The 23,254-nt window shown below is 44.3% G+C and overlaps 1 protein-coding gene across 2 annotated transcripts in view; it reads right to left on the bottom strand.

The window, feature by feature from the left end:
- AADAT (aminoadipate aminotransferase) overlaps window positions 1-22,815 on the bottom strand; it is a 63,644-nt gene extending 40,829 nt beyond the window's left edge. The window contains exons 1-3 of one of the 2 annotated variants that reach the window (XM_085850052.1): window positions 22,660-22,815; window positions 10,338-10,413; window positions 6,542-6,698 (exon numbers count right to left, since the gene is read on the bottom strand). In XM_085850052.1, the coding sequence (XP_085706178.1) occupies window positions 6,542-6,698; window positions 10,338-10,404 (224 nt within the window). In that variant the 5' untranslated portion in view covers window positions 10,405-10,413; window positions 22,660-22,815. The remainder of the gene's footprint in view (window positions 1-6,541; window positions 6,699-10,337; window positions 10,414-22,659) is intronic. The other variant, XM_085850051.1, reaches the window with a different exon arrangement.
- Window positions 22,816-23,254: the final 439 nt, after the last annotated feature.

The following is a 23,254-nucleotide window of genomic DNA, read 5'->3' as shown; positions in this document are numbered from 1 at the left end:
ACAAACCGACCAAGTGATGACACTTGCATGTGCACTTGGATATTATGGTGTGAAATGGTGTGCACGTGGATATCAAACATTACAAACATCATGATGCACAAACAATGCTATGGAACATGCACATCAGTGTTTACGATTAATTCAGAAGCTGAACAATGTTTTATGATGTTAAACTCATGAGATTATCTTACTTTGAGACCGAAGTTGTAAAACGACTATACAAGCTGAAATTAAGACCTCAAGCTGAAGTAATGTAGTTTTGCAGCATAAAATTTACGGAGGGTAATGCTTCTATAAAGACTCACAAGCAGCAGTAGATGACGAACAGCTGCAAGATTATTTGTGTGCCAAGACACCATCAATAAGTCGGTAGAATTCTTATGTTGGGATGACCCAGGCACTCCATTGGCTCAATACAACATAAATCCTCAAAAATAAATAAATAAATAAATCGACCAAGATAAAATGTATAAATATATAAATTACCCACCAGTCATCTGCAGAGAATTCCCCATCCAATAACACTCATTCAACTTCAGGACATCATTGCTGAACAAGAAAAATGAGAGACCCAAAAGGGGTAGTTTCTTCTTATTATTCCTCTTCTTCTTCGACAGCCCAACTCAAAATTGGTTTAATCTACGAACTTGGTTTAAACACCATTCCACTGCATTTTGTAGTGGAAAGGTGAAAATCGATCAAAATTTTAATAGCTTGAAAGGACTGAACAAAAAGAACACAAAACTACATTCCTTTGTAAAGGAATAGGAAGGGATCAGAGGAGTGGGTGGGACTATGACTGTCAATTAACCTGATGGGGGCGGAGCTGCTGGACACATTTGCCCAAGGGCCAATCAGACCGATGTGGCTGTGTTTAACGGTGGAATATCAGCCCTGCTTATGCAGGGCAGTCGCAGGGCCAATCAACAACACACACATATTAATATGCAGTATGTATGCTTTAGAATGTCAGATCGTCTATAAAGTATGTACAGTACCAACACAATATGAGCATGTCAATAACATTTGGACTTCAATATTTGTAAATCAGTAGTAGAGCATATTACATCTATCTATGTGTGTATGTATATGTATATAACTTTCCTGTAACCTTAGTTTCAGCATTAAACAAGGAACTGCTGCATAAGGTGCATATTACATATGTGTGTGTGATATATATATATATATATATATATATATATTGTTATATATATATTGTTATATATATATTGTTATATAGCCTGGTGTTGGCGCAGTGGTTAGGGCAGCGGCTTGGGATCCAAAAGGTCCTGAGTTCAAGCCCCGTTGGGCCACTGAATTAATGCACCAGGGGGTTGACTCATCCTGTCATCCTTCCGAGGTCGGCGAAATGAGTACCAGTGTACTGGGCCGGTGTATACACCGGTTAAAATAGGTGTACCATATCCCTGTGTCGTAAGAGGCGACCAGGGTTGCGTCAAGAAGGGCATCTGGCGTAAAACATGTGCCAAATCACGATTCGGATCATACTGATGATCCGCTGTGGCGACCCTAACGGGAGCAGCCGAAAGGAGAAGGAGAAGAAGAACAAGAAGAAGAAAAAAAATATATATATATATACATACATACATACACATATATGTGTATAAAATAAAGAAAGACACCCACATCTCTTACCAATGAATGGAGTGAATAGCCAATTAGTTGTCACCTAATCAACAAAACCCAGGTGGCCAGGATTATATAAATAATTAACACCTCCCACACTCCTCCAGCTGAAGAAGCTGCATAAAGCAACCCAAGAAGGCCTACATAAGGTAAGCACTTTGCTGTTTCAAGCCCTTCCAAGAGTTCCTCAACAGCTAGAAAGCCATTCCCACAAAGTACACACATGAGAATCCCAATGCTAAACACCCCATCTTATGTCAGACCGGTTTCATCGCTTATTGGTGAATCATCAGCGACAGCGCAGACAGCAATGCAAACCAATGAGGCTCCCAAGCATATACCACGTGCAAACGTCAAAAGCAGTCAATATATAAATAATAAAGAAAGACCACCCATGTCTCTCACCTGTGAATGGAGGGAATAGCAGCCAATGAGCTCTCACTTAATCAACTAAACCCAGGTGGCTTGGATTATATAAATAACTGACACCTCCCACACTCCTCTAGCTGAAGAAGCTGCATAAAGCAACCCAAGAAGGCTGACACAAGGTAAGCGCTTTGCTGTTTCAAAACCTTCCCAGAGTTCCTCCACAGCTACAAACAAGTTCACACAAAGTATACACATGAGAATCACAATGCAACAGCCCCTCAGCTGCTGGACCGATTTCATCACCAGAAACCGATGAAACCGGTCTGTTAGCTGAGGGGATTTGCAGCATTGGGATTCCCATGTGTGTACACACACATATATATATATATATATATACATATATATATATATATATATATATATATATATATATATATATATATACATATAATTGGAACCATACTCTCCACAGAGAGTGTCGGTGCTGCCGAATCAGTTTCCTAGGCTGTTGGGCACAATCCTGGACAGCTCGCCACTCCGTCGCAGGATACTTTAATGGCTCAATTATCCCAGCAAGCTGGTACTCAATTTGCTGACCTCAGAAAGATGACAGGCTGAGTCTACACCCTGGTGTGTATTAATTAAGTGGCCAACGGGGATTGAACTCAGGACCCTTTGATCCCAAGCCGCTCCCCGAACCACTGAGTCAACACCAGGATATAAATACAGTGGGGAGAACAAGTATTTGATACACTGCCAATTTTGCAGGTTTTCCCACTTACAAAGCACGTAGAGGTCTGTAATTTTTATCATAGGTACACTTCAACTGTGAAAGACGGAATCTAAAACAAAAATCCTGAAAATCACATTGTATGATTTTTAAATAATTAATTTGCATTTTATTGCATGAAATAAGTATTTGATACATCAGAAAAACAGAACTTAATATTTGGTACAGAAACCTTTGTTTGCAATTACAGAGATCAGACGTTTCCTGTAGTTCTTAACCAGGTTTGCACAGACTGCAGCAGGGATTTTGGCCCACTCCTCCATACAGATCTTCTCCAGATCCTTCAGGTTTCGGGGCTGTCGCTGGGCAACACAGACTTTCGGCTCCCTCCAAAGATTTTCTATTGGGTTCAGGTCTGGAGACTGGCTAGGCCACTCCAGGACATTGAGATGCTTCTTAGGGAGCCACTCCTTAGTTGCACTGGCTGTGTGTTTCGGGTCGTTGTCATGCTGGAAGACCCATGCCACGCCCCATCTTCAACGCTCTTGTTGGCCAAGATCTCACGATACATGGCCCCATCCATCCTCCCCTCAATATGGTGCAGTCGTCCTGTCTCCTTTGCAGAAAAGCATCCCCAAAGAATGATGTTTCCACCTCCATGCTTCACGGTTGTGATGGTGTTCTTGGGTTTTACTCATCCTTCTTCTTCCTCGAAACACGGCGAGTGGAGTTTAAACCAAAAAGCTCTATTTTGGTCTCATCAGACCACATGACCTTCTCCCATTCCTCCTCTGGATCATCCAGATGGTCATTGGCAAACTTCAGACGGGCCTGGACAGGCGCTGGCTTCAGCAGAGGGACCTTGCGTGCGCTGTAGGATTTTAATCCATGATGGCGTAGTGTGTTACTTATGGTTTTCTTTGATACTGTGGTCCCAGCTCTCTTCAGGTCATTGACCAGGTCCTGCCATGTCGTTCTGGGCTGATCCCTCACCTTTCTCATGATCATTGAGGCTCCACGAGGTGAGGTCTTGCATGGAGCCCCAGACTGAGAGAGATTGACTGTTATCTTGAACTTCTTCCATTTTATAATAATTGTGCCAACAGTTGTTGCCTTCTTACCAAGCTGCTTGACTATTGTCCTGTAGCCCATCCCAGCCTTGTGCAAGTCTACAATTTTGTCCCTGATGTCCTTAGACAGCTCTCTGATCTTACCCATTGTAGAGAGGTTGGAGTCTGATTGATTGAGTGTGGACAGCTGTCTTTTATGCAGATAACTCGTTCAAACAGGTGAAGTTAATACAGGTAATGAGTGGAGAATGGGAGGGCTTCTTAAAGACAAAACTAACAGGAGGTCTGTGAGAGCCGGAATTCTTACTGGTTGGTGGGTGATCAAATACTTATTTCATGCAATAAAATGCAAATTAATTATTAAAAAATGATACAATGTGATTTTCAGGATTTTTGTTTTAGATTCCGTCTTTCACAGTTGAAGTGTACCTATGATAAAAATTACAGACCTCGACGTGCTTTGTAAGTGGGAAAACCTGCAAAATCGGCAGTGTATCAAATACTTGTTCTCCCCACTGTGTGTGTGTGTGTGTGTGTGTGTGTGTGTGTGTGTGTGTGTGTGTGTGTGTGTGTGTGTGTGTGTGTGTGTGTGTCTATATATATATATATATATATATATATATATATATATATATATATATATATATATATATATATATATATATATATATATATATATATATATATATATATGAAACAGCAAAGTGGGTTGATGCGACAAAATGCATTGCGTGGGATATATATATATATATATATATATATATATATATATATATATATATATATATATATATATATATATATATATATATATATATCCCACGCAATGCATTTTGTCGCATCAACCCACTAGACATGAGGAGGAGATTGGGACCATACTCTGTGCAGAGCGTTGGTGCTGCTTAAGCAGTCTCCTTGGCTTTTGGGCACAATCCTGGATAGGTCGCCACTCTGACACAGTATACCAGCATGCTGGCACTCATTTTGCCAACCTCGGAAGGATGACCGGCTGAGTGAACCCCACCTGGTATGAATTCAACAGCTGAGCAGGATTTGAACTCAGGACCCAAGGATTCCAATCCCACCACCCAAACATTAAGCCAGCACCAGGCATAGACATGAGGGAAGGGTTCACTAAACCTAAAACTCATTAAATAACTGTCTCGGGACGCTATATTTTGTGTGCCATAGCCTTGTGGGAGCGTCGGCTTTGCAGAACCGCAACAATACATTTTAGAAAAACAAATTCACACCCTCCCTTATGGATATGTGTTAAGATATTTAAAGGTTAAGATATACATAAGTGTTCAGAGAAAAAAAGATAATTATATATGTGTTAAGAGATATATATATATATATATATATATATATATATATAAATATATATATATATATGCATAGAAGTGCTCAGAAATTTTTTTAATTTGGTTGGGGGGAATTTCAATGGTCGACTGATGCCTTTTTTTTACTGGTACATGAACGATTGAATCAAATAATAACCAGATAAAGGAATGGAGAAAATCACAGCCATAGTATTTAAATGGAAAACATCACGAACGTGAAAAATATAAAATAAGCCTTCTTGAAGAAATCACCAAAACACAAGTGGATAAAACAAATAAGTGAATAAAGTCAAAAACAAATGAATTAAAGAATATAAAACACATAAACATCCTTGAATGGACACAAAACGTTGACGGATACCAAATAATCAACAGAAAAATAATTTACTGCAATCTCAAAATGATTTATGGCTCAGGAGGATCTCAGACCAAAGCTTCAAGAGGGATTTATAATTTTGCTTCTGCTCAACAAACATATTGAAGACAAGAAACAAATCCCAATGTACTATTTATCAAGATTCCCGATCGTGATGAAAACCACCATGAGAAAAAAAAAACAAACACTTTGATAAACTACAAAACAAACAGATATTCATTGGCTCCCTCTAAGTTTAATGCCCAGGGACAATTGGTCTTTACTCTTTATAATTAATTGAGTTTGAGCCCTGTCCACCATTGAATTAACACCAGGTGGGGTTGACAACCTGTCATCCTTCCAAGGTTGGTGAAATGAGTACCAGTGCACTAGTCATAGAGCACACTGCATCAGCGGCACAGCCGTGCCCCCAGAAATGATGCAACCAGCAGCCACAGGCTGCACATGATAGCTGATGTCAATTTACTAATGTATAATTTTGTGGGTGTGGAAAGAGGGGGAGGGGGACTGAGGTGCGGGGATGGAGAGTAATACGTAGGGGAAAATTTTTAGGAAGATCGTCATATCAGGGTGGTCAGAAAGTTTTACCCTTTCTCCCCCATTTACTTCACTGTAAAAATTGAGGGGGGTGTTTTTTGGGTGGGACCTGCAAACACCAACTTGCAATGCTGGTTATCCTTCCACTGAAAGCAGGATGATCTCCATTTCTGCAGTGGAAGAGGAAGTTCGATTTTTTTATTGGGATTTTTTTTGCACTGCTCAGTTCTGGGACCATCACATATATGTAAAATTTTTGATGATTTTCAACTGGAACTCTCATTTTCCGCCTACTCACGGTAGTTTTAAAAAAAAAAAAGAAAGAAGAAGAGATAAATGAGACATGGATAAGATAAAAGGAAACCAAAAATATTGGAAGGGGATGAGCAATTAATCTGAAAATAACAAATGATGCAAAAAGAAAAACAGATTACTTTTGGAATCATTTTGCCTCTTTTGTTCAGCTTACCCTTCAGATGATGAATACTGAAAGCTCATATTTATGAGGTCTCCATCGATCTTTAAATTGCGCCCATCTTTCAAAGTAAATGTTGCTGAAGCAAATGGGAACATGTCAGGATTCGGATATCCACCAGCCAATGAGACATGATGAGTTGTTTCACTTGCTGTCAAAGAAGGAAAATTTAACCAAGTAAATTACTTTGAAAAGCATGTACATAAGCATTAGTATGTCAGATGCATTCAATGGAGTGTTATGGAAATATATGACAAGGTTTTTGAGTGATATTCACGTATACTTTGAATTGAACATCATTCCTCAAGAGTGTAGAAAGTTTCCTTTCCACTTTTGACATCACAAATGAGCAGAGAGCTTTTAAAGCAGGAACCAACAATATCAGGACAAATCATTGCCATTAACAGCGTTAGGTCATTCACATTTATCAGGAGGATAATGCAGCCTACAAAAGATGGGATATCAAATCACATCCCTTTAACATATTTAGTGTGAAACTAAAATCCCGTTTCCTGGCCGATGCTGATAAACCAGACATAATCTGTTCAGCAGAATCCTTCCTCCCAAAGGATGTCCCCAACTCTTTTGTGTCTCTACCCAGTTACTGTCTCCTCTGATTTGATAGGCCTGAACCACGTGGATTTGCACTTTACATCAATGATTCAATTTCTCACCGCCCTTGTACTGACCTTATACCTCACAACCCCAAAGACTACCTCTGGCTCTGACTTCCCCTCCGATCCCAGCTCTTGTTCATCTGTGTTGTACCGTCCTAATAGGGACAAATCCATTTACATCTCTCAGACAACATGGACAAACTTTTAACCACTCATCTCAACTCTCTTCTCCTCATATGTGGCAATTTCAATTGTCACCATGCAACTTGGCTGCTGGTGGTATCTCTCTCACCACATATGGAACTTCAGCAAAGGATTTCTGTAACTCCATGGGATTGACTCAATCTGTAAACTTTGCAACCTGGATTTCTCACAACGACAAATCCTCCCTTCTGGGCTTAGTGATGAATAACTTTCCTGCAAATGTATCCTGCTCTGCCTCTGCTCAAATTGGTTCGTTTGAATATACAGTATGTTTGTGAAAGTCAACATCACTCTGGCTGTGCTCAGAAAACTGCCTCAATGCCGGCAAGTCTGGCATTTCACGATAAAAGCAGATTGACAGGGACTGCAAGCAGTCATCTCTCTTTGCGACTGGGCTCCCGTAATTACTGCCTCTGATGATAACTCAACATTAGAATTCTTCCACAGAAATCTGCTGTCTGTCTGTCTGTCTGTCTGTCTGTCTCTGTCTCTCATGCACAGATTTATTCCATCTCACCTCAATTATCCTACCCTCCTTCCCACCCATGGTCGACTGAATCCTGTGGTGAGGCAGTTGCTCTGAAACAGCTTCCTTTCTCTTCCTGGAAGGCAAATACGACTGGAGGCAATCTCAGTGCATTCCAAAAAAATTGCAACAAGTGTGTGTCCACTCTCGGGAGAGCCAGAAAACAATGTCCGTCAAACCTCAAGAATGAACTTTCAAACTTGTCTTCCTCTAAAACCTGGTGGTTCCTTGTTAAGTCTGTCTCATACTTCCTCTTCCATCCCTTCCCTCTCTTCAAAAGGCACCACACCAGACTGCTCGTGAGAAGGCTGAATGCCTCAATTCTGTGTTTGCCTCCAAATCTTGTGTCCCCAACCCCTTACTCTCGGTACCCATCCTTCCCTGGCGTACCCAGAGACTCCGAGACTCTGTGTCTTTTGCACTTGAGAAGGTGAAGGGGGTTATTTCGACCCTCAACTCTGACTCTGCAACTGGACTGGACATCATCAGCTCACGTGTCCTAAAAACCTGCTCTTGCGCATCCTGTCTACCCTTTTCAACCTATAATTTGTGCTAGATCATCTTCCATATGCTTGTAAATCCACCAACATCACTGCACGACAAACAAGGTGAAAAGACTGATTTCCTCAACTACAAACCTATCAGCTTACTTGCAATCAACAGCAAGGTCATGGACTCCATCATCGCATTTGAGATGAAAACCTTCCTTTTCTCAAACAACCTCATCTCAGATCACCAATTTGGTATCAGACCAGGTCACTCCACTTTGGACGCTGCTTCTACTCACCCAACAATGGATGGAGGCCCTCAATGTCAGACATGAGATCACGGCCATCTCTCTGGGCATATCTCGTGCTTTTGATACAATCTGGCCGAGCCTTACTGCCGATTCTGAACCGAGCCTTGCTCCCCAAACTCTATGCCTATAGCATCCTAGGCCAAATCCACACATGGCTGACTGACTTCCTCTATTCTCATAGCCAATGCATGGCACTCAACCGAATCCTTTCAAGGCTGGAGTGCCCCAAGGCACTGTTCTGGGCCCAATCCTATTCCTGATCTTCATCAATGATCGCTCTGACTCTCTGGAAAATCCTCTTTATCTATTTGCTGATGACTCCATCCTGTGCCATGACATCACTCATCCTTCAGACAGGCAGGTTGCAGCCTCTTCCCTCTCTTCAGACCTTGGAAGAAAAAAAAACATCACAAGCTGGTCAAATATTTGGAATATGTCTTTCAATCCCGACAAATCTCACAATCTCTCTCTCCAAGAGGACTGTCTGTCAAACCCTCCTATCCACTTTCTTAACGATCCTCTTGAGGAAGTTCAGTCATTCAAACTCCTCGGTCTTACTATCAGCCATTATTTTTCATTTGCAAACCACATTTCAAAGCTGGTCTCCAAAGTCAGCCTTTGACTGGGCATCCTCTGTCATATAAAGTCCTTCCTTGGCATACCAGAACTCCTATCCACCAACAAGGTCTTCATATGTGGCTTCATGGAGTGCTGCTCTCCACTCAGGGTTGGCGCCCCTGCCTCACATATTGCTCAGCTTGATGCCGAGCAAACCAAGGCCTTCATGATCATTGGACTCTCCCGTGACGAAGCTAAGTCTATGGGTCTATCGCTTCACCATCGCAGACAGGTCGGTAGTCTCTCATTCACCACCTCCTTCCTGGTCTTGCACCCTCTGCTTTTTCCATATTTTGTCTTCCCCCCCCCCCTCCCCGCAGGTTTCTGTGGGGCTTATACAGTCCACAATCAACCCCTTTCTGGTGAAACTACCTAAATCCAGGATCACTGCTCACCTCCACTCATTTGTTCCTCTTTTCCCACTTGTGGAATAAACTTCCACATCCTCTTCATTCTCATTCTTCCCTCCAGGTCTTCAAGACAGTTGTTAATCACCATCTCAGATCGTTGCGGATTGAAAACCATGATATTTTCTACCCTCGTTAACCCACCCAAATCACACCTCCTTCCAATTTTCCAGTTTTCTCTCTTAGGCATTTCCTTCTGTGCCCAAGTTATTCACCCCATGCATGCGTGTTTTGTGTTCTGCTTATGTCTGTTATGTCCTGATCCGTTCAGTGTATTGGCTCTTCCACAAGTCTACATACAAAAAAAAGAGGAAAAACATCTTGGTAACAAGTGTTGAGCAAAGAAAACCCAAGTTTCGGGCAGATTTATTGAGACCTCATAAAGGTTTTGTACATAGATCCACAAGGTTTGATAGCTCAGGGAGTCTTCGATAAAAGCACGTTGACGGGGAATTTGGCCAGAATGTTAAAATATGAAGACACAAGTTTAACTTCATCCCTTTAAGAGAAGATGTTGGATGGCCGTGAATTGAATTTAACATAACACATGTAAAATTCACAACTCCGATTTAACCCCCCCGCGGGAACTCAAACTTTGAACAATTCACATCCAACTTACCAAAGCCTCGGATGGGGGAAAGTTGCCTCAGAGAGCTGACCGAGTTCAGAAAGCGATCATAATTCATGATGTATACCTGACATAGCAAGCAGAGATGTCTCAGTCAAATAGTCAATGTGATGCATATTTCATTGCAGGAAAAGTGATTGTTAATGTTGCTTTGTCATCACTCAAATTAAGGGGCAACCACTGCTCTTCTAAATCAACTACAATAATGGTTTGCACTGGATACGAATGTACGAGGAAGATCTCAGAACTTTTCAAGGGGAGGCTCGATACCATGGCCACGTCAACCCTCTCTAAGATCCATAAGACCCCCAAGTCCCTTAAGACCTCCCCAAAACCCTTAAGACCCTCAAGATACCCAAGACCATTAAGACCCCCAAGACCCTAAACACCCTTAGGACACTTAAGACCCTCTAAGACTGCTAAGATCCCCCAAGACCCAAAGACCCCCAATATACCAAGACCCATAAGACTCCCTACAACCTCTCAGACCCTTTAGACCTCCAAGACCCAAAATATCCTGAAGACTCCCAAGACCTCCTGAGACAGAGACATCCTAAAACCCCCAAGACCCTCAATACCCCGAGGCTCCACAGACCGCCTAAGAACCCCGAGACCCCTTTTACCTTTAAAACCCTTTCAACACATTTAGACCCCTTCACCTTGAGACCTTTTATACCCTTTAGACTCCTAGAACCTATCAGCTGTATACCATGAAAACATCTATAGTCTTCTTGAAAAACACAGACCATACCTTTTTCAGCAAATCATGTGCAAACTCAGCCCACCCAGAGGGTGGGTACTCTGCTAATCTTATTATTATCTATACTGGTGTGTGTGTGTGTGTGTGTGTGTGTGTGTGTGTGTGTGTGTGTGTGTGTCAGTGTGTCTCCTCCATAACTCCAAAACCATGTAACCAACAGCCTGAAACTTTGCATGCGCATGAAGAAAACTCCAAGGAAGTGCAAGTCAAAATTGGGTGTTTGTGTGAATTAAAACACCCCTTTGAAAGATGATTAACAGTCATATTTAATTATATCCTTCATCAGGTGCATCCTCGGTCACCACTCTCTATGGCAGTGGTTCCCAACCTTTTTCTGATTGAGTACCACTTGGAGGTCCCATACCGTTGCCGCGTACCACCTGGTTCCAGAAAAACTCAATTCGATAAGATATCAATTTATTCACAAGTAGAACACACAAATGAACGAACTGTCAACAAAGAACAAAATTTAATGCGCGGGCTGCATCTGTTTCTTCTCCACCAGCTGGTCGATGCAGGGCATAACTTTGCTCACAGCACATCGGAAATCATGCCCGGGAACAGCAAGACGGTTCCGGCTCTTTGACTTGATGGTCATCATGGCTGAGAACCCCTGCTCGCACTCCCACGTAGAGGGGAAAATCAGTAGCCGGGGAACAGCATGACGGGCAAGTGTCGGGTACGAGGAGGCCATGGTCACGCAGAAGTTCATAAGAGAGCATTCCTTGTGCTTCGTCTTTGCTGTGTGTCAGGGTTCCCAGATGTATCAGGCCAAATCATTTTTTTTAAAGGTTGAGCCCGAAAGTGCTCGCGAACCACCTGGAAGGCCCTCGCGTACCACAGGTTGGGAACCACTGCTCTATAGGGTCTTAAGGCGTATCCTAGGTAACCTCGCTGGGGTCTGAAGCTGCAATGTTTTTTGGCCTGCTCAACCATACCTTGACTTGCCGATTTTCAAAATTTAAACTCCAGAATTGAACTTTGCAGCAGTTCCGACTGCTGAAGATGTGTTCATTTGTCCAATTCGGACATAGTTTGAAATTTTGGGCATCTAAGGTTGGTGCATAATATGAAGGATTGATGATCGCTAATTGCTTGCCAAGTTTGCCATTCCTTATCAACTATTTCATTGGAGTGCTTGCTTGAGTGCTTAAGCTACTTGGCCACACTACAATCTGCACTGTCCATCCCTCTATCTCCTCTCTCTACACCCTTTCTGCCCCTTCATCTCTTCACCCCCCCCCCACCCTCTGTTAACATTACCATCAGCGAAGCGACAGGTTTTATTTGCTCGTTATAAATAACTAGACGACCCGTGAACCCGGTGGGTTCCTGTTGTGACAGCGGTTGATGAAAAAAAAGACACAAAATTTTAATATTATTTAGCGGTCAAACGGAACACGGAATTTATTAACGAACACGGAAGTACTAGATCAAAATGGCGATGTTTGTTTTATGCTTAAAAATAAATCGTTCTTTGTCTATACTAAATGTTTGAGATTTTTAAATAAATCATTTCAAGAAAAAAAAAAAAAGATAGCTCCAGTGAACTATACCGCTGAGGTTGTTTGCATTGATCAAATAATCCCAAAGAGTACTTGACTGAATCAGGAATTGATTTTTTTAAATAATTTTTTCGTTGCCCGATTTGAATGAAGCTTGATACTGCACACCGCAGGTGAATGTTGAGTAAGGTGGCCCTAAAATTTTTGCGCTGTCGTGTACCGTTTTGGCTATATTTCGGGAACATACATACAAGATGAGAGTTTTAGTAATATATAGATAGATAACGGTCCGAGAAACGATTCCTGGGGTATTCCACAACCTACCAGGGTGGCCTAAGCGTTACTTTACCCCTTCCAAGTAAAGCATTTGTTCTTAAACTCTTTTAATATACAGGTTTTATTCCGCAGTACTTACAATAATTAATTAGTCATTGTATCTGTATGTGCTTAATCATTCTCCTTGCATAACCTAAATCTTCACCAAGTCCATCTTACCCATCTTGTGTAGCATTTGTGGAGTCACCTGTGCAAAAGAGGCTATGAGTGGAGCATGCAATTCTTCCATCGCCCTATACTGGTTTGTCGACACTTTCTACTTGATGAAGCCCCACAAAGAGTTGTCTGGAGTCGTTTGATCTGGATTAATTGGTAGCCACGGTAAAGGAGCTAGTGATGTTGGTGATCCGTGTTGAATCCATTGTTGAGGGAACGTTCTATTGAGATAGTCCCGAATATGCAATGCAAAATGTGCGGGTACGCTGTCTTGTTGAAACTAAAAACTTTCAGCTATTCCTCCAATAACAAGTCATGGTACCAGCCAGTTTCTTAACTCATGTTCCAAAGCTACTCCATTTACCGGTCCATCAAAAAAAAAAAAATCGGGACAAAATAAATGTCTTGACGTCGTTCCTGCCCATATAATCATGTATGGAGGACGATGCTCAAATTTCAATGTGAAATGTGGATTTTCTTTCCACCAGACCACCACATTTTTGCCCATGAGCTTTAATAGATGGCACATTCATCCAAAAACAACACTTTTCCTCAAGACAGGACAGTAAGGAAGGTGTCAAAGCAAGACCGCATGATGCACAGTGCTGATCCATGTCAGAATTACTCAGTACAATCACAAATGATGAATGCCAGGATTTCAACTGAAGATCTTTTTCCATGTGAGTTTGCATAGTGGTCTGCGGTATGCCAAAATTCACTATCTCTCTTTCTTGTTGATATTATCGGTGACCGGTCAACTGACGCCAACACAGCAGCGCATGTGTTTATTTTTGTTAAATACTGCGTTTCTTGTCCACTGCGCTTCCACTGCATTTCTTGTCCTTCATACTTCGTTTCAAAAGCCCGTTTTCCCCACTTTAACAACATCTGCTTTGGTAGAGAAGGTTTTCCAAAGTGTTCTGAGAAAACTATCGGCACTTGAGCAATTGTTTGGCCTGTGTGGGCACTTTCATGCACCCAAACAACTTGTGTCTGTTGTTCAGCAACCAACCGCTCTTCGACACTGCAACAACTTGTGTCTGTCATGCCATCAAACTTCTGAATGATTCCCACGTCAACTATTGTCAGGCCAAGCCAGATTAGATCTGTGACTTGCTACAGGTACCATGTAAACCTGCACTAACCTGTTTCATGGTCGGGTTGTCGGTGACTAAACAGTCTCCCCCACCAGGTTTTCTTTTGAGGAGGGTGTATCGACATGGACACCCAGCAGGATTAAAAACAAAACCTGCCAAATAACAGAGGAGCTCCTTGTGAGCCAATGGCCATCCATTTCTAGTGCCCAACTGTGTCTGTGGACGTCCTCCCACGGTTGGGTTACATTTTTTTTTCCTGAGGTTGGTGGCAGGATTTGCACTCCGACCACTGTAAAACACTTCATTCCGCAAAACCAACAAATGCAAGGAAATCTGAAAACCCACTCTTTGGGAGTACTCCTGTGCTGCTGTCATCCGCAGGGCAGCTCACTGGATGACGTGATTGGGGCAAAGCCATCGGGACCTCCATTCCTTGATGACAGGAGGAAAGCTATGGGGTAAACCTCCAAGGTCAGATTGTGGTGGTGTGTGGAGGAGTGGTGCTGAGGTGTCATCCACCAGACGGCGGTCTCCTTGTGTTAACCTGAGGTGGTCCTATCAGGTGGGTGCCTGGAATGTCATATCTCCAAGAAAGGATGATCACCTGTCTCTGTTATCATTTGAGCTCAAGCATTTGAAATAGGTATTGTAGCACTCTCTGAGGTTCGGAGACGGGATAGTGGCGAGATCATGGTGGGTGGTTACAGCAACTATTGGTCTGGTTGCTCTGATGGTTACCATGCCCAAGGAGCTGTTGTGGCTGTGTGCAATAAGCTGACTCCAATGATAATTGAGGTAACACCAGTTAACAAGTGTATAATGAGACAAAGGATTTGTCACTCCTTGGGTGTCGTTTCCCTGGTCTCTGTACATGCTCTGACTGAGACGAGTGATCTCACCGTGAAGGACTCATTCTATGCCACACTCGAGGCTGTGGTTGATCAATGCCCCAGACGAGATAATCTTCTAGTCTTGGGGGATTTCAATGCATCGACTGGAACTGATAGGGATGGTTATGAGACATGTGTAAGTCCCCATGGGTCTGGAACTGTGAACTAGAATAGCACCAAGTTTCTTGACTTTACAAGAAGTCATGGACTTAGGGTGGTTGGTTCATGGTTTCAGTGACCACAGGCTCATTGCTGGACTTGGTATTCCAATGCTGGTGCTGTGGCAAAGGAGATTGGCCATGTGCTCATTGATGGTCACTGGAGGTTGATCCAGGACATGCAGGGTCTACTGGAGTGTTCAGTTCCGCAATACTGACCACAGGCTTACTGTTGCAACTCTGAAGTTTCAGCTTAAATCCAGGAGAATGGTGCCATCCCAGCCTAGGCTGGATGTTGGCACGCTCAAGGATGAGAGGGTAGCTGAAGAGTTTGCGAACAGGCTGAGTGGGGATTGGGGGGGGGGGTCTGGATGCTTTATGGAATCCGGAAAAGTTGTGGAGTGCCTTCAAGACCACAATCCTTGATGTTGCCGGTGAATGTTTTGGAACTCACCGTCGGGTGCAGAAGAGTTTTGTCTCTCAAGGGACATTGAATAACATTGACCGGCATTGAAGGGCCAGGCTGAATGGCAGAGCCGAGCTGTTCAGGGAGCTGAGGCATAAAATTTAACGTGTGCTTAGGGTGGACAAGAGGCCTATGTGCGAGGAATCTGTGAGGGTTGTAGAGGCCGTAGAGCACCACATGTGGTCAAGTGATTCTTGTCCTGCTTACAGGGGAATTCAAGTATTGCATCCATACAAGCCCATCCCTCGGTGTACTGCAGTTAGAGCAGAGGGTGGAGGGCTTTTGACAGAGGGGTCCAAAGTGAAGGCCCGCTGGGCTGGTTACTTTGAGCGGTTGTACCTGGCTGATCCACCGGCTGTTGAGTTGAATGTCAGGGGTGTTACTAGCCCATTGCTTACCCTCCAATCAACTGTGATCCACCTTCATTTGTGGAAACACAGGCTGCGGTGAACGGGTTGAAATGGGGCGAAGCTCCTGGGATCTGTGGCATCCATGCTGAACTTCTCAAGGCTGGTGGAAATGCTGCACTCGTGGTTTACATGCAGTTCTGCGCCCTGCCTGGAATACAGGCACCTTCCGAATTCACTGGATGAGGGGCCTTGGTGTCCCTCTCTGGAAAGGGAAGGGTGATCGCCAGGACTGCAACAACTACTGAGGGGTGACGCTGCTCTTAGTGCCAGGCAAGGTCTTTGCTTGGATAATTCTTGAATGGGTTTACCATCATCTGCTTGAGCACCAGCATCCACAGCAGTCAGGCTTTACACCAAAGAGGTCAACGATTGACCGTATCCTTACTCTTCGGGTCCTCACCGAAAGCAGACGAGAGTTTCGGCAGGGGCTGCTTTGCAGACTATGTTGATCTCTGCAAAGCATATGATTTGGTGAATTGGGATGCCCTCTGGAGGATTCTTGGTCTTCGTGGGGTGCCGAGAAAACTGATAAATGTGATGTCTGGACTATACTCTGGCACTGAGAGTGCTGTGACATGTGGTGATACCATCTCCAACTTATTTCCAGTTGGTACTGGGGTTCATCAGCGGTGTGTACTGGTCTCCAGACTTTTCAGCGCTTGTATGGACTGGATTATGGGGAGGATGTTGGAGAGATGAAGCTGCAGTGCATCATTTAAGAATGTCGAGATCTCTGACCATGATTTCGCAGATGATGCAGTTGTCTTTGCGGAGACTCTCGATATCTTTTTCGGGGCACTCGAGGTGCTGAACAAGGAGTCGGAGCTGCAAGGATTACGAGTTTCCTGGGTTAAAACTAAGATCCTGGCTTTCACTGACATCTTGGATGCTGCTATCTTGTCTGTATCTGTTTATGTTGAGGATGTTGAGGTCATGGAGAGACTCACTTACCTTGGCAGTGATATTCATGTCTCTGCTGGCTGTGAGTCCGAGGTCAAGAGACGTCTGGGTCGGGCCTGGGGAGTCATGGATTGACTGGATCATGGGGTGTGGCGCTGCCGGTACCTGTGCAGGAGGACAAAAGTCTGAGTCTTCAAGTCCTTGGTGCTTGCAGTCTTGCTCTATGGATGTGAGACTTGGACTCTGACCAGAGATCTGAGATGGAGACTTAATTCCTTTGGTACCAGGTCTCTTCGGAGAATCCTTGGCTATCGCTGGTCAGACTTTGTGTTCAACGAGCGGTTGCTGAGAGAGACTCAAATGAGATTTGTTACCTGCATAGTCTATGAGCGTCTGCTGCAGCTGTTTGTACATGTGGCTCATTTTCCTCACGGTGATCCTGCACAGCCAATTCTCTCAGCATGGGAGTCTCCTGAGTGGCGAAAGCCAATGGGCTGACCACATGCCTCGTGGTTGCAGCAGGTTGATCAGCATCTCAAAGAGATGGGGATGGGCCAGGCATCTGCCTGGGGGATGGTCAGACAGAGGCCCCTGGAGTACCGGCAGAAAGTGGACGCAGTGACATGCTGCTCCAGCGCATGCTCCCATACCTGACCTGACCACATCAGTGATCTCGTGTTGCCTCTTACCATGGTGGGGAAGGCAGAAGGAAAGGGAGGGAGGAAGGTGTGTGAAATTTAGCAGGGGTGAAGCGACTTTCAGACCACCCTGTATATCATCTCAGCCAGATATCCTGTTCACAGCCACTCTTTGCTTCCTCTCAAAAAGCAAGTTTCCAGTTGGCTAATCCACCAACCAATCCAAAATCTGTAACCTTATCCAACAGCTAATGATGATGTCACATCACACTATTTTCAACAAAAATGTATGACATATATTTTATAATCACCAGCCACTGGGCAGTGGACAAGTCCAAATGGGACTTGTACGGGAGTTGGACGACCCTGCCCCCATGATGTCTCCACTGTCTTGTGTGCATGCCACATGTACAGTTGCAAGTCATTTGTTCCAGAGGCTTCAAGGCCTGTCTACCTAGCATGTGAAGCCTGGGTTCGGCGAATTGCGTGGAGGAAACCGCCAGAAGGTTCAACGGGCAGAAGGGCGATCCCAGCAAAGCGTCGTGGAGCGCAAATTGGGACAGAGTGATACAAAAGACACTTCTGACCATCCACTGCATCCTAACCTGTCCCCAGCCGTCTTGACTATGTCTTGCTGCTGGATCCTGGTAGGCCAGGACGAGAGTGAGGCCAACGATCTGCGCAACTCCCCCTCACTTAAATCCAAGTCACGCGCAAGTCATGACTTCAACCCCATACTGTGCAACCTCAAGTCCTGTGGCGATGGGAGAGGCGAAGCAGCAGGTGCGGATACACTGGAAGCTGTAGTGACAAACCTGCACACAGGTGACCCAGGGCATAGGGTCGCTCTCTACTGGACCGAAGCAGCAGTGGAGTTCGGCAGCCCCCCGGGTGTCTGAGCAGCCCTCTCTAGGATTCGCTCTGCTCACCTCCATGGAGGAAGGGGCTAGAAAAGGTGCCTTAAACATGGTCTGCTTCACTTCACCCTGGCCAGCACACTGTGGCTGGCGGGGATCCCAATCAGCGGTCAAATAACAAGAAAAACAAGTTGAAGATGCTCAACCTCAGCACGTGGAACGTGCGAACCCTGCTGGATAACACCAAAGCAGATAGACCAGAAAGAAGAACTGTACTCATCACCAAAGAACTAGCTCGCTACAACGTGGACATAGCAGCACTTCGTGAAACAAGCCTTGCAGACAAGGGACAGCTCTTAGAACTTGGTGATGGGTACGCCTTCTTTTGGAGTGGTCGCAGCAGCACTGAACGGCGAGAGGCAGGTGTTGGATTCGCCATCAGATCTCACCTCGCCCGAAAACTTACCAAGCTTCCAGAGGGCATCAATGATCACCTTATGACACTTCAACTCCCACTTGGAAACAAGAAGAGTGCAATGTTGATCAGTGCATATGCCCCAACAATGACCAACCAGGATGATATCAAAGATAAGTTCTATGAAGAACTTGACGCCCTCATTGCAGCAGTCCCACAGTCAGAGAAGCTTATTGTCCTCGGGGACTTCAACGCCAGAGTGGGGACAGATCACCAGACTTGGGAAGGGATCATTGGGAGAGATGGCACCGGCAAGTGCAACAGCAATGGCATTCTACTCCTGAAGATGTGTGCCTTACATGACCTAGTCATCACCAACACACTCTTCCACCTCCCCACCCGTAAAAAAGACATATTGGATGCACCCACGCTCTAGGCAATGGCATCTGATTGATGATGTCATCACCAGAAAGAGGGACAGGCAGGACGTGAGAGTGACAAAGGCCATGTGTGGTGCCGACTGCTGGACTGATCATTGCTGGACTGAGCAAAGTTGCAGAAGAAATCTCCAGAGACCTTGATGGCAAGCTGGTGGACACACCCCATGATGACCAGGACAGCCTTGAAGAACAGTGGGTGGCTTTCATGAAAGTGGGTGGCTTCCCCATCACCCTCGAACACCTCAGGCCAGCATCCCGCAGAAACCAGGACTGGTTTGACGAGAACGATGAAGAGATACAGGCGCTGCTATCAGAGAAACACCAACTGTTCAGAGCACACCAGAACGACCCCACATCACAAGCGAAGAAAGATGCCTTTGCCAGCGCAAGACAAAAAAAGTACAGAAGAAACTCCGTAAGATGCAGGACGCATGGTATAGTAAGAAGGCTGATGAAATCCAGGGCTACGCAGACAGTCACGACACCAAGCGTTTCTACGGCGCATTGAAGGCTGTGTATGGACCCCAGTCCTCTGGCTCTTCTCCCCTCCTCAGTGCAGACGGGACCCAGTTGCTGACAGACAAAAAGCAGATTCTGGAGAGATAGGCTGAACACTTCAACCAGGTCCTCAATTGCCCTGCTGATATCAACGGCGAGGCCATCACTCGCCTACCTCAGATGGAGATCAAACAGGACCTTGACAACCTCCCGACAGAAGAAGAAGTCACAAAGGCCATCAAGCAATTTTCCTGTGGCAAAGCACCAGGATCAGATGCAATTCCTGCTGAAGTGTACAAAGCAGGAGGCCCTGTCATGGTGCAGAAGCTGACTGAACTCTTCCAGTCCATGTGGAATAAAAGGAAGGTCCCACAACAGCTGAAAGATGCCAGCATAGTCCACATCTACAAGAGGAAAGGCAACCGCCAGTCTTGCGACAATCATCAAGGCATCTCCGTCCTGCCCATAGCTGGGAAGATCTTAGCTCGCATCCTGCTCAACCGTCTCAATCAACACCTTGAGCAGGGTCTCCTTCCATAAAGCCAGTGCGGTTTCCATGCTGGACGTGGAACTGTCGACATAATATTTGCTGCACTCCAACTCCAGGAAAAATGCCAAGAGCAGTACAGCGACCTGTTCGTGACTTTTGTCGATCTCACAAAGGCCTTCGACACTGTCAGCAGAGATGGCTTGTGGAAGATAATGCAGAAGTTTGGCTGTCCAAGCAAGTTCATCACGATTGTCCGTCAGTTCCATGACGGCATGATGGTGAAAGTGCTAAATGATGGAGACGAGTCGGAAGCCTTTCCAGTGACAAACGGCGTGAAGCAAGGTTGTGTTCTTGCCCCTACACTCTTCAGCATGGTCTTCTCTGCCATGGTGACTGCCAGGATGGAATACACATCAGGTACAGGATTGACAGCAGGCTGTTCAACCTCAGGCGCTTGCAAGCTGTTACAAAGGTGAAGGAGACCATCATCAGAGATCTCTTGTTTGCTGATGACTGCACCCTCAACGCCTGCACAGAGCAGAAGATGCAGGATGAAATGGACTGCTTCTCACAGGCCTGTGACAACTTTGGTCTCTCCATTAGCACCAAAAAGACTGATGTTATGTACCAGCCCGCACCTGGAAAACCCTACCAGGAACCACACATCACAGTGAAGGGGCAAAATCTACAGGCTGTCGACAGCTTTACCTATCTGGGTAGTGCACTCTCGCGAATGTTAAACATTAACGCTGAGGTCAATAGCAGGATTGCCAACAAGGCCAGCGCTGCCTTTGGGTGACTCCGTGAGAATGTTTGGGAGCAGAGAGGACTCAGCCTTACCACCAAGCTGAAGGTCTATCATGCAGTGGTACTCACCACTCTTCTTGATGCCAGTGAGACATGGACTGTCTACAGCAGACACGCCAAACGGCTCAACCGCTTTCACCTGAGCTGTTTACGCAGACTCCTTTTCATCAGGTGGCAGGACAAAATTCCTGACAGAGGTCTTGGAACGGGCTGCAATCCCCAGCGTCCACACCCTTCTACAGAAAGCCCAAGCCAGATGGGTAGGTCATGTCAGTAGAATGTCCGACAGTCGACTGCCAAAACAGCTTCTGTATGGAGAACTGTGTCAGGGTAAGCGCTCAGTAGGGGGACAGAAGAAACGGTTTAAGGACTGCCTCAAAGTGTCCCTCAAAACTTGGACATCAACCTCAGCACTTGGGAATCTCTTGTTCTGGACCGTCCAACCTGGCAGAGCAAGCTCACCATAGGAGCCCGTGCAGCAGAGAACAGAAGCACTGCAGAGGCCCAGAGGAAACGCAGCATGCGCAAGGCCCGTGCTACCTCCACTTCCACTGCAGCACCCATCCATTTATGTCCTACATGTGGGTGTGTCTTCCAGGCCCGGATTGGCCTCACCAATCACTTCCGGACCCACAGTCACCAATCTTCCAACTGAAAGTGAAGTCATGGTCATCTTCGAACAACAACAACAACAACAACAACAATCACCAGCCACACATTAAAGTTGACCTAATGCCAATTCCAAGACGTGGTTATTTTTCAAAATATTCCCTCTCATCTCGGAAAAGGTCATTTTTGAACCCAACTCCTGCAATCGTACTCTGTCGCAAATGGTTGCAAAAAAAATTGTCACCTCACCAAAAAACTGTTTCGTCTCACGACAACAACCTTTCACTTACTATGTGGTATGATTACACCTTTCAAATCATATAGACAAAAAGTATTCCACAGAGCTTTGAGACAAAACTCATTTTCTAGCCACTTTTCTCCTCATCAGCACCTGGCCAATACATCACAACATTGTTTTCAGTCATTATTCTTGCAGACAGCATTATGTTATGGTGTGGCTACTCCATAAGATTGAACTGTTAGTATGTAGCAGTCATTGCTGAGATAATTTAGTCATATTACGATTGACTACAACTGACAGATTGACAATGTATAGCTGTAAACATCACAGTTCTATCTTGAGTAACATGTTGGTGTCAATAGAGTGAAAAGGGAAATGTAATGTCTGTTCAAATTGTTAATGCTGCATGCGATACTGTTTGTGTATGTTGTCATGTGACTTGCATATACTAAAACATTTCTGTCTGGCATCTTCCTTGTCATGTAAATATTTTCTTTCTTTTTTTTTATAACTGAGGATCCCAAGAATATTTTCTGAAGAATGAAAAGAGGAAGCACATGGGAAGAAAGAAATTACTGAAACGCGATCATTATCACAGAACGTCAAGTTTAAATAAGTAAAGTAACTTTTTGATCCTTACCTTGTGAAGAAATGAACTTTACCTTGTGAGAGTGGGTTCGAACGTGAAGCTTTACTTTTGCAAGTTTGTAAAGGTAATGATAATCCAGAAATTTGGAGCTGCACCTCACATGCATTAAAAACAGCAGGAGGTTGGAAGGTAACTCCCTGTTGCAATAAATAACTCGAGGTGGGAGAGATAGTAGGGGCAGGGAAGGAGGAGGCAGGATGCAACTGCTGACATTGAAGGGGACAGTTCAGGAACTTGTACAATTGGAGAAACATATATAATTTAAAATTCACACTAATACCATTTAAAACAGAAACTAATATTAAAATTCACACTAATACCATTTAAAACGGAAACTAATATTTAAAATTCACACTAATATAATTTAAAATGGACACTAATATCATTTAAAATTCACACTAATATCATTTAAAACGGAAACTAATATTAAAATTCACACTAATACCATTTAAAAGGGAAACTAATATTTAAAATTCACACTAATATAATTTAAAATGGACACTAATATCATTTAAAATTCACACTAATATCATTTAAAATGGACACAAATATCATTTAAAACTGGACACTAATAAAATCAGAGAAA

This window comes from Eptatretus burgeri, chromosome 12, assembly GCF_056783735.1.
Source record: "Eptatretus burgeri isolate ZD-2024b chromosome 12, Ebu_testis_v1, whole genome shotgun sequence".
NCBI lineage: Eukaryota > Metazoa > Chordata > Myxini > Myxiniformes > Myxinidae > Eptatretus > Eptatretus burgeri.
The sequence above is the reverse complement of the archived record's forward strand: the minus strand, read 5'-3'. Positions and strand labels throughout refer to the sequence as shown.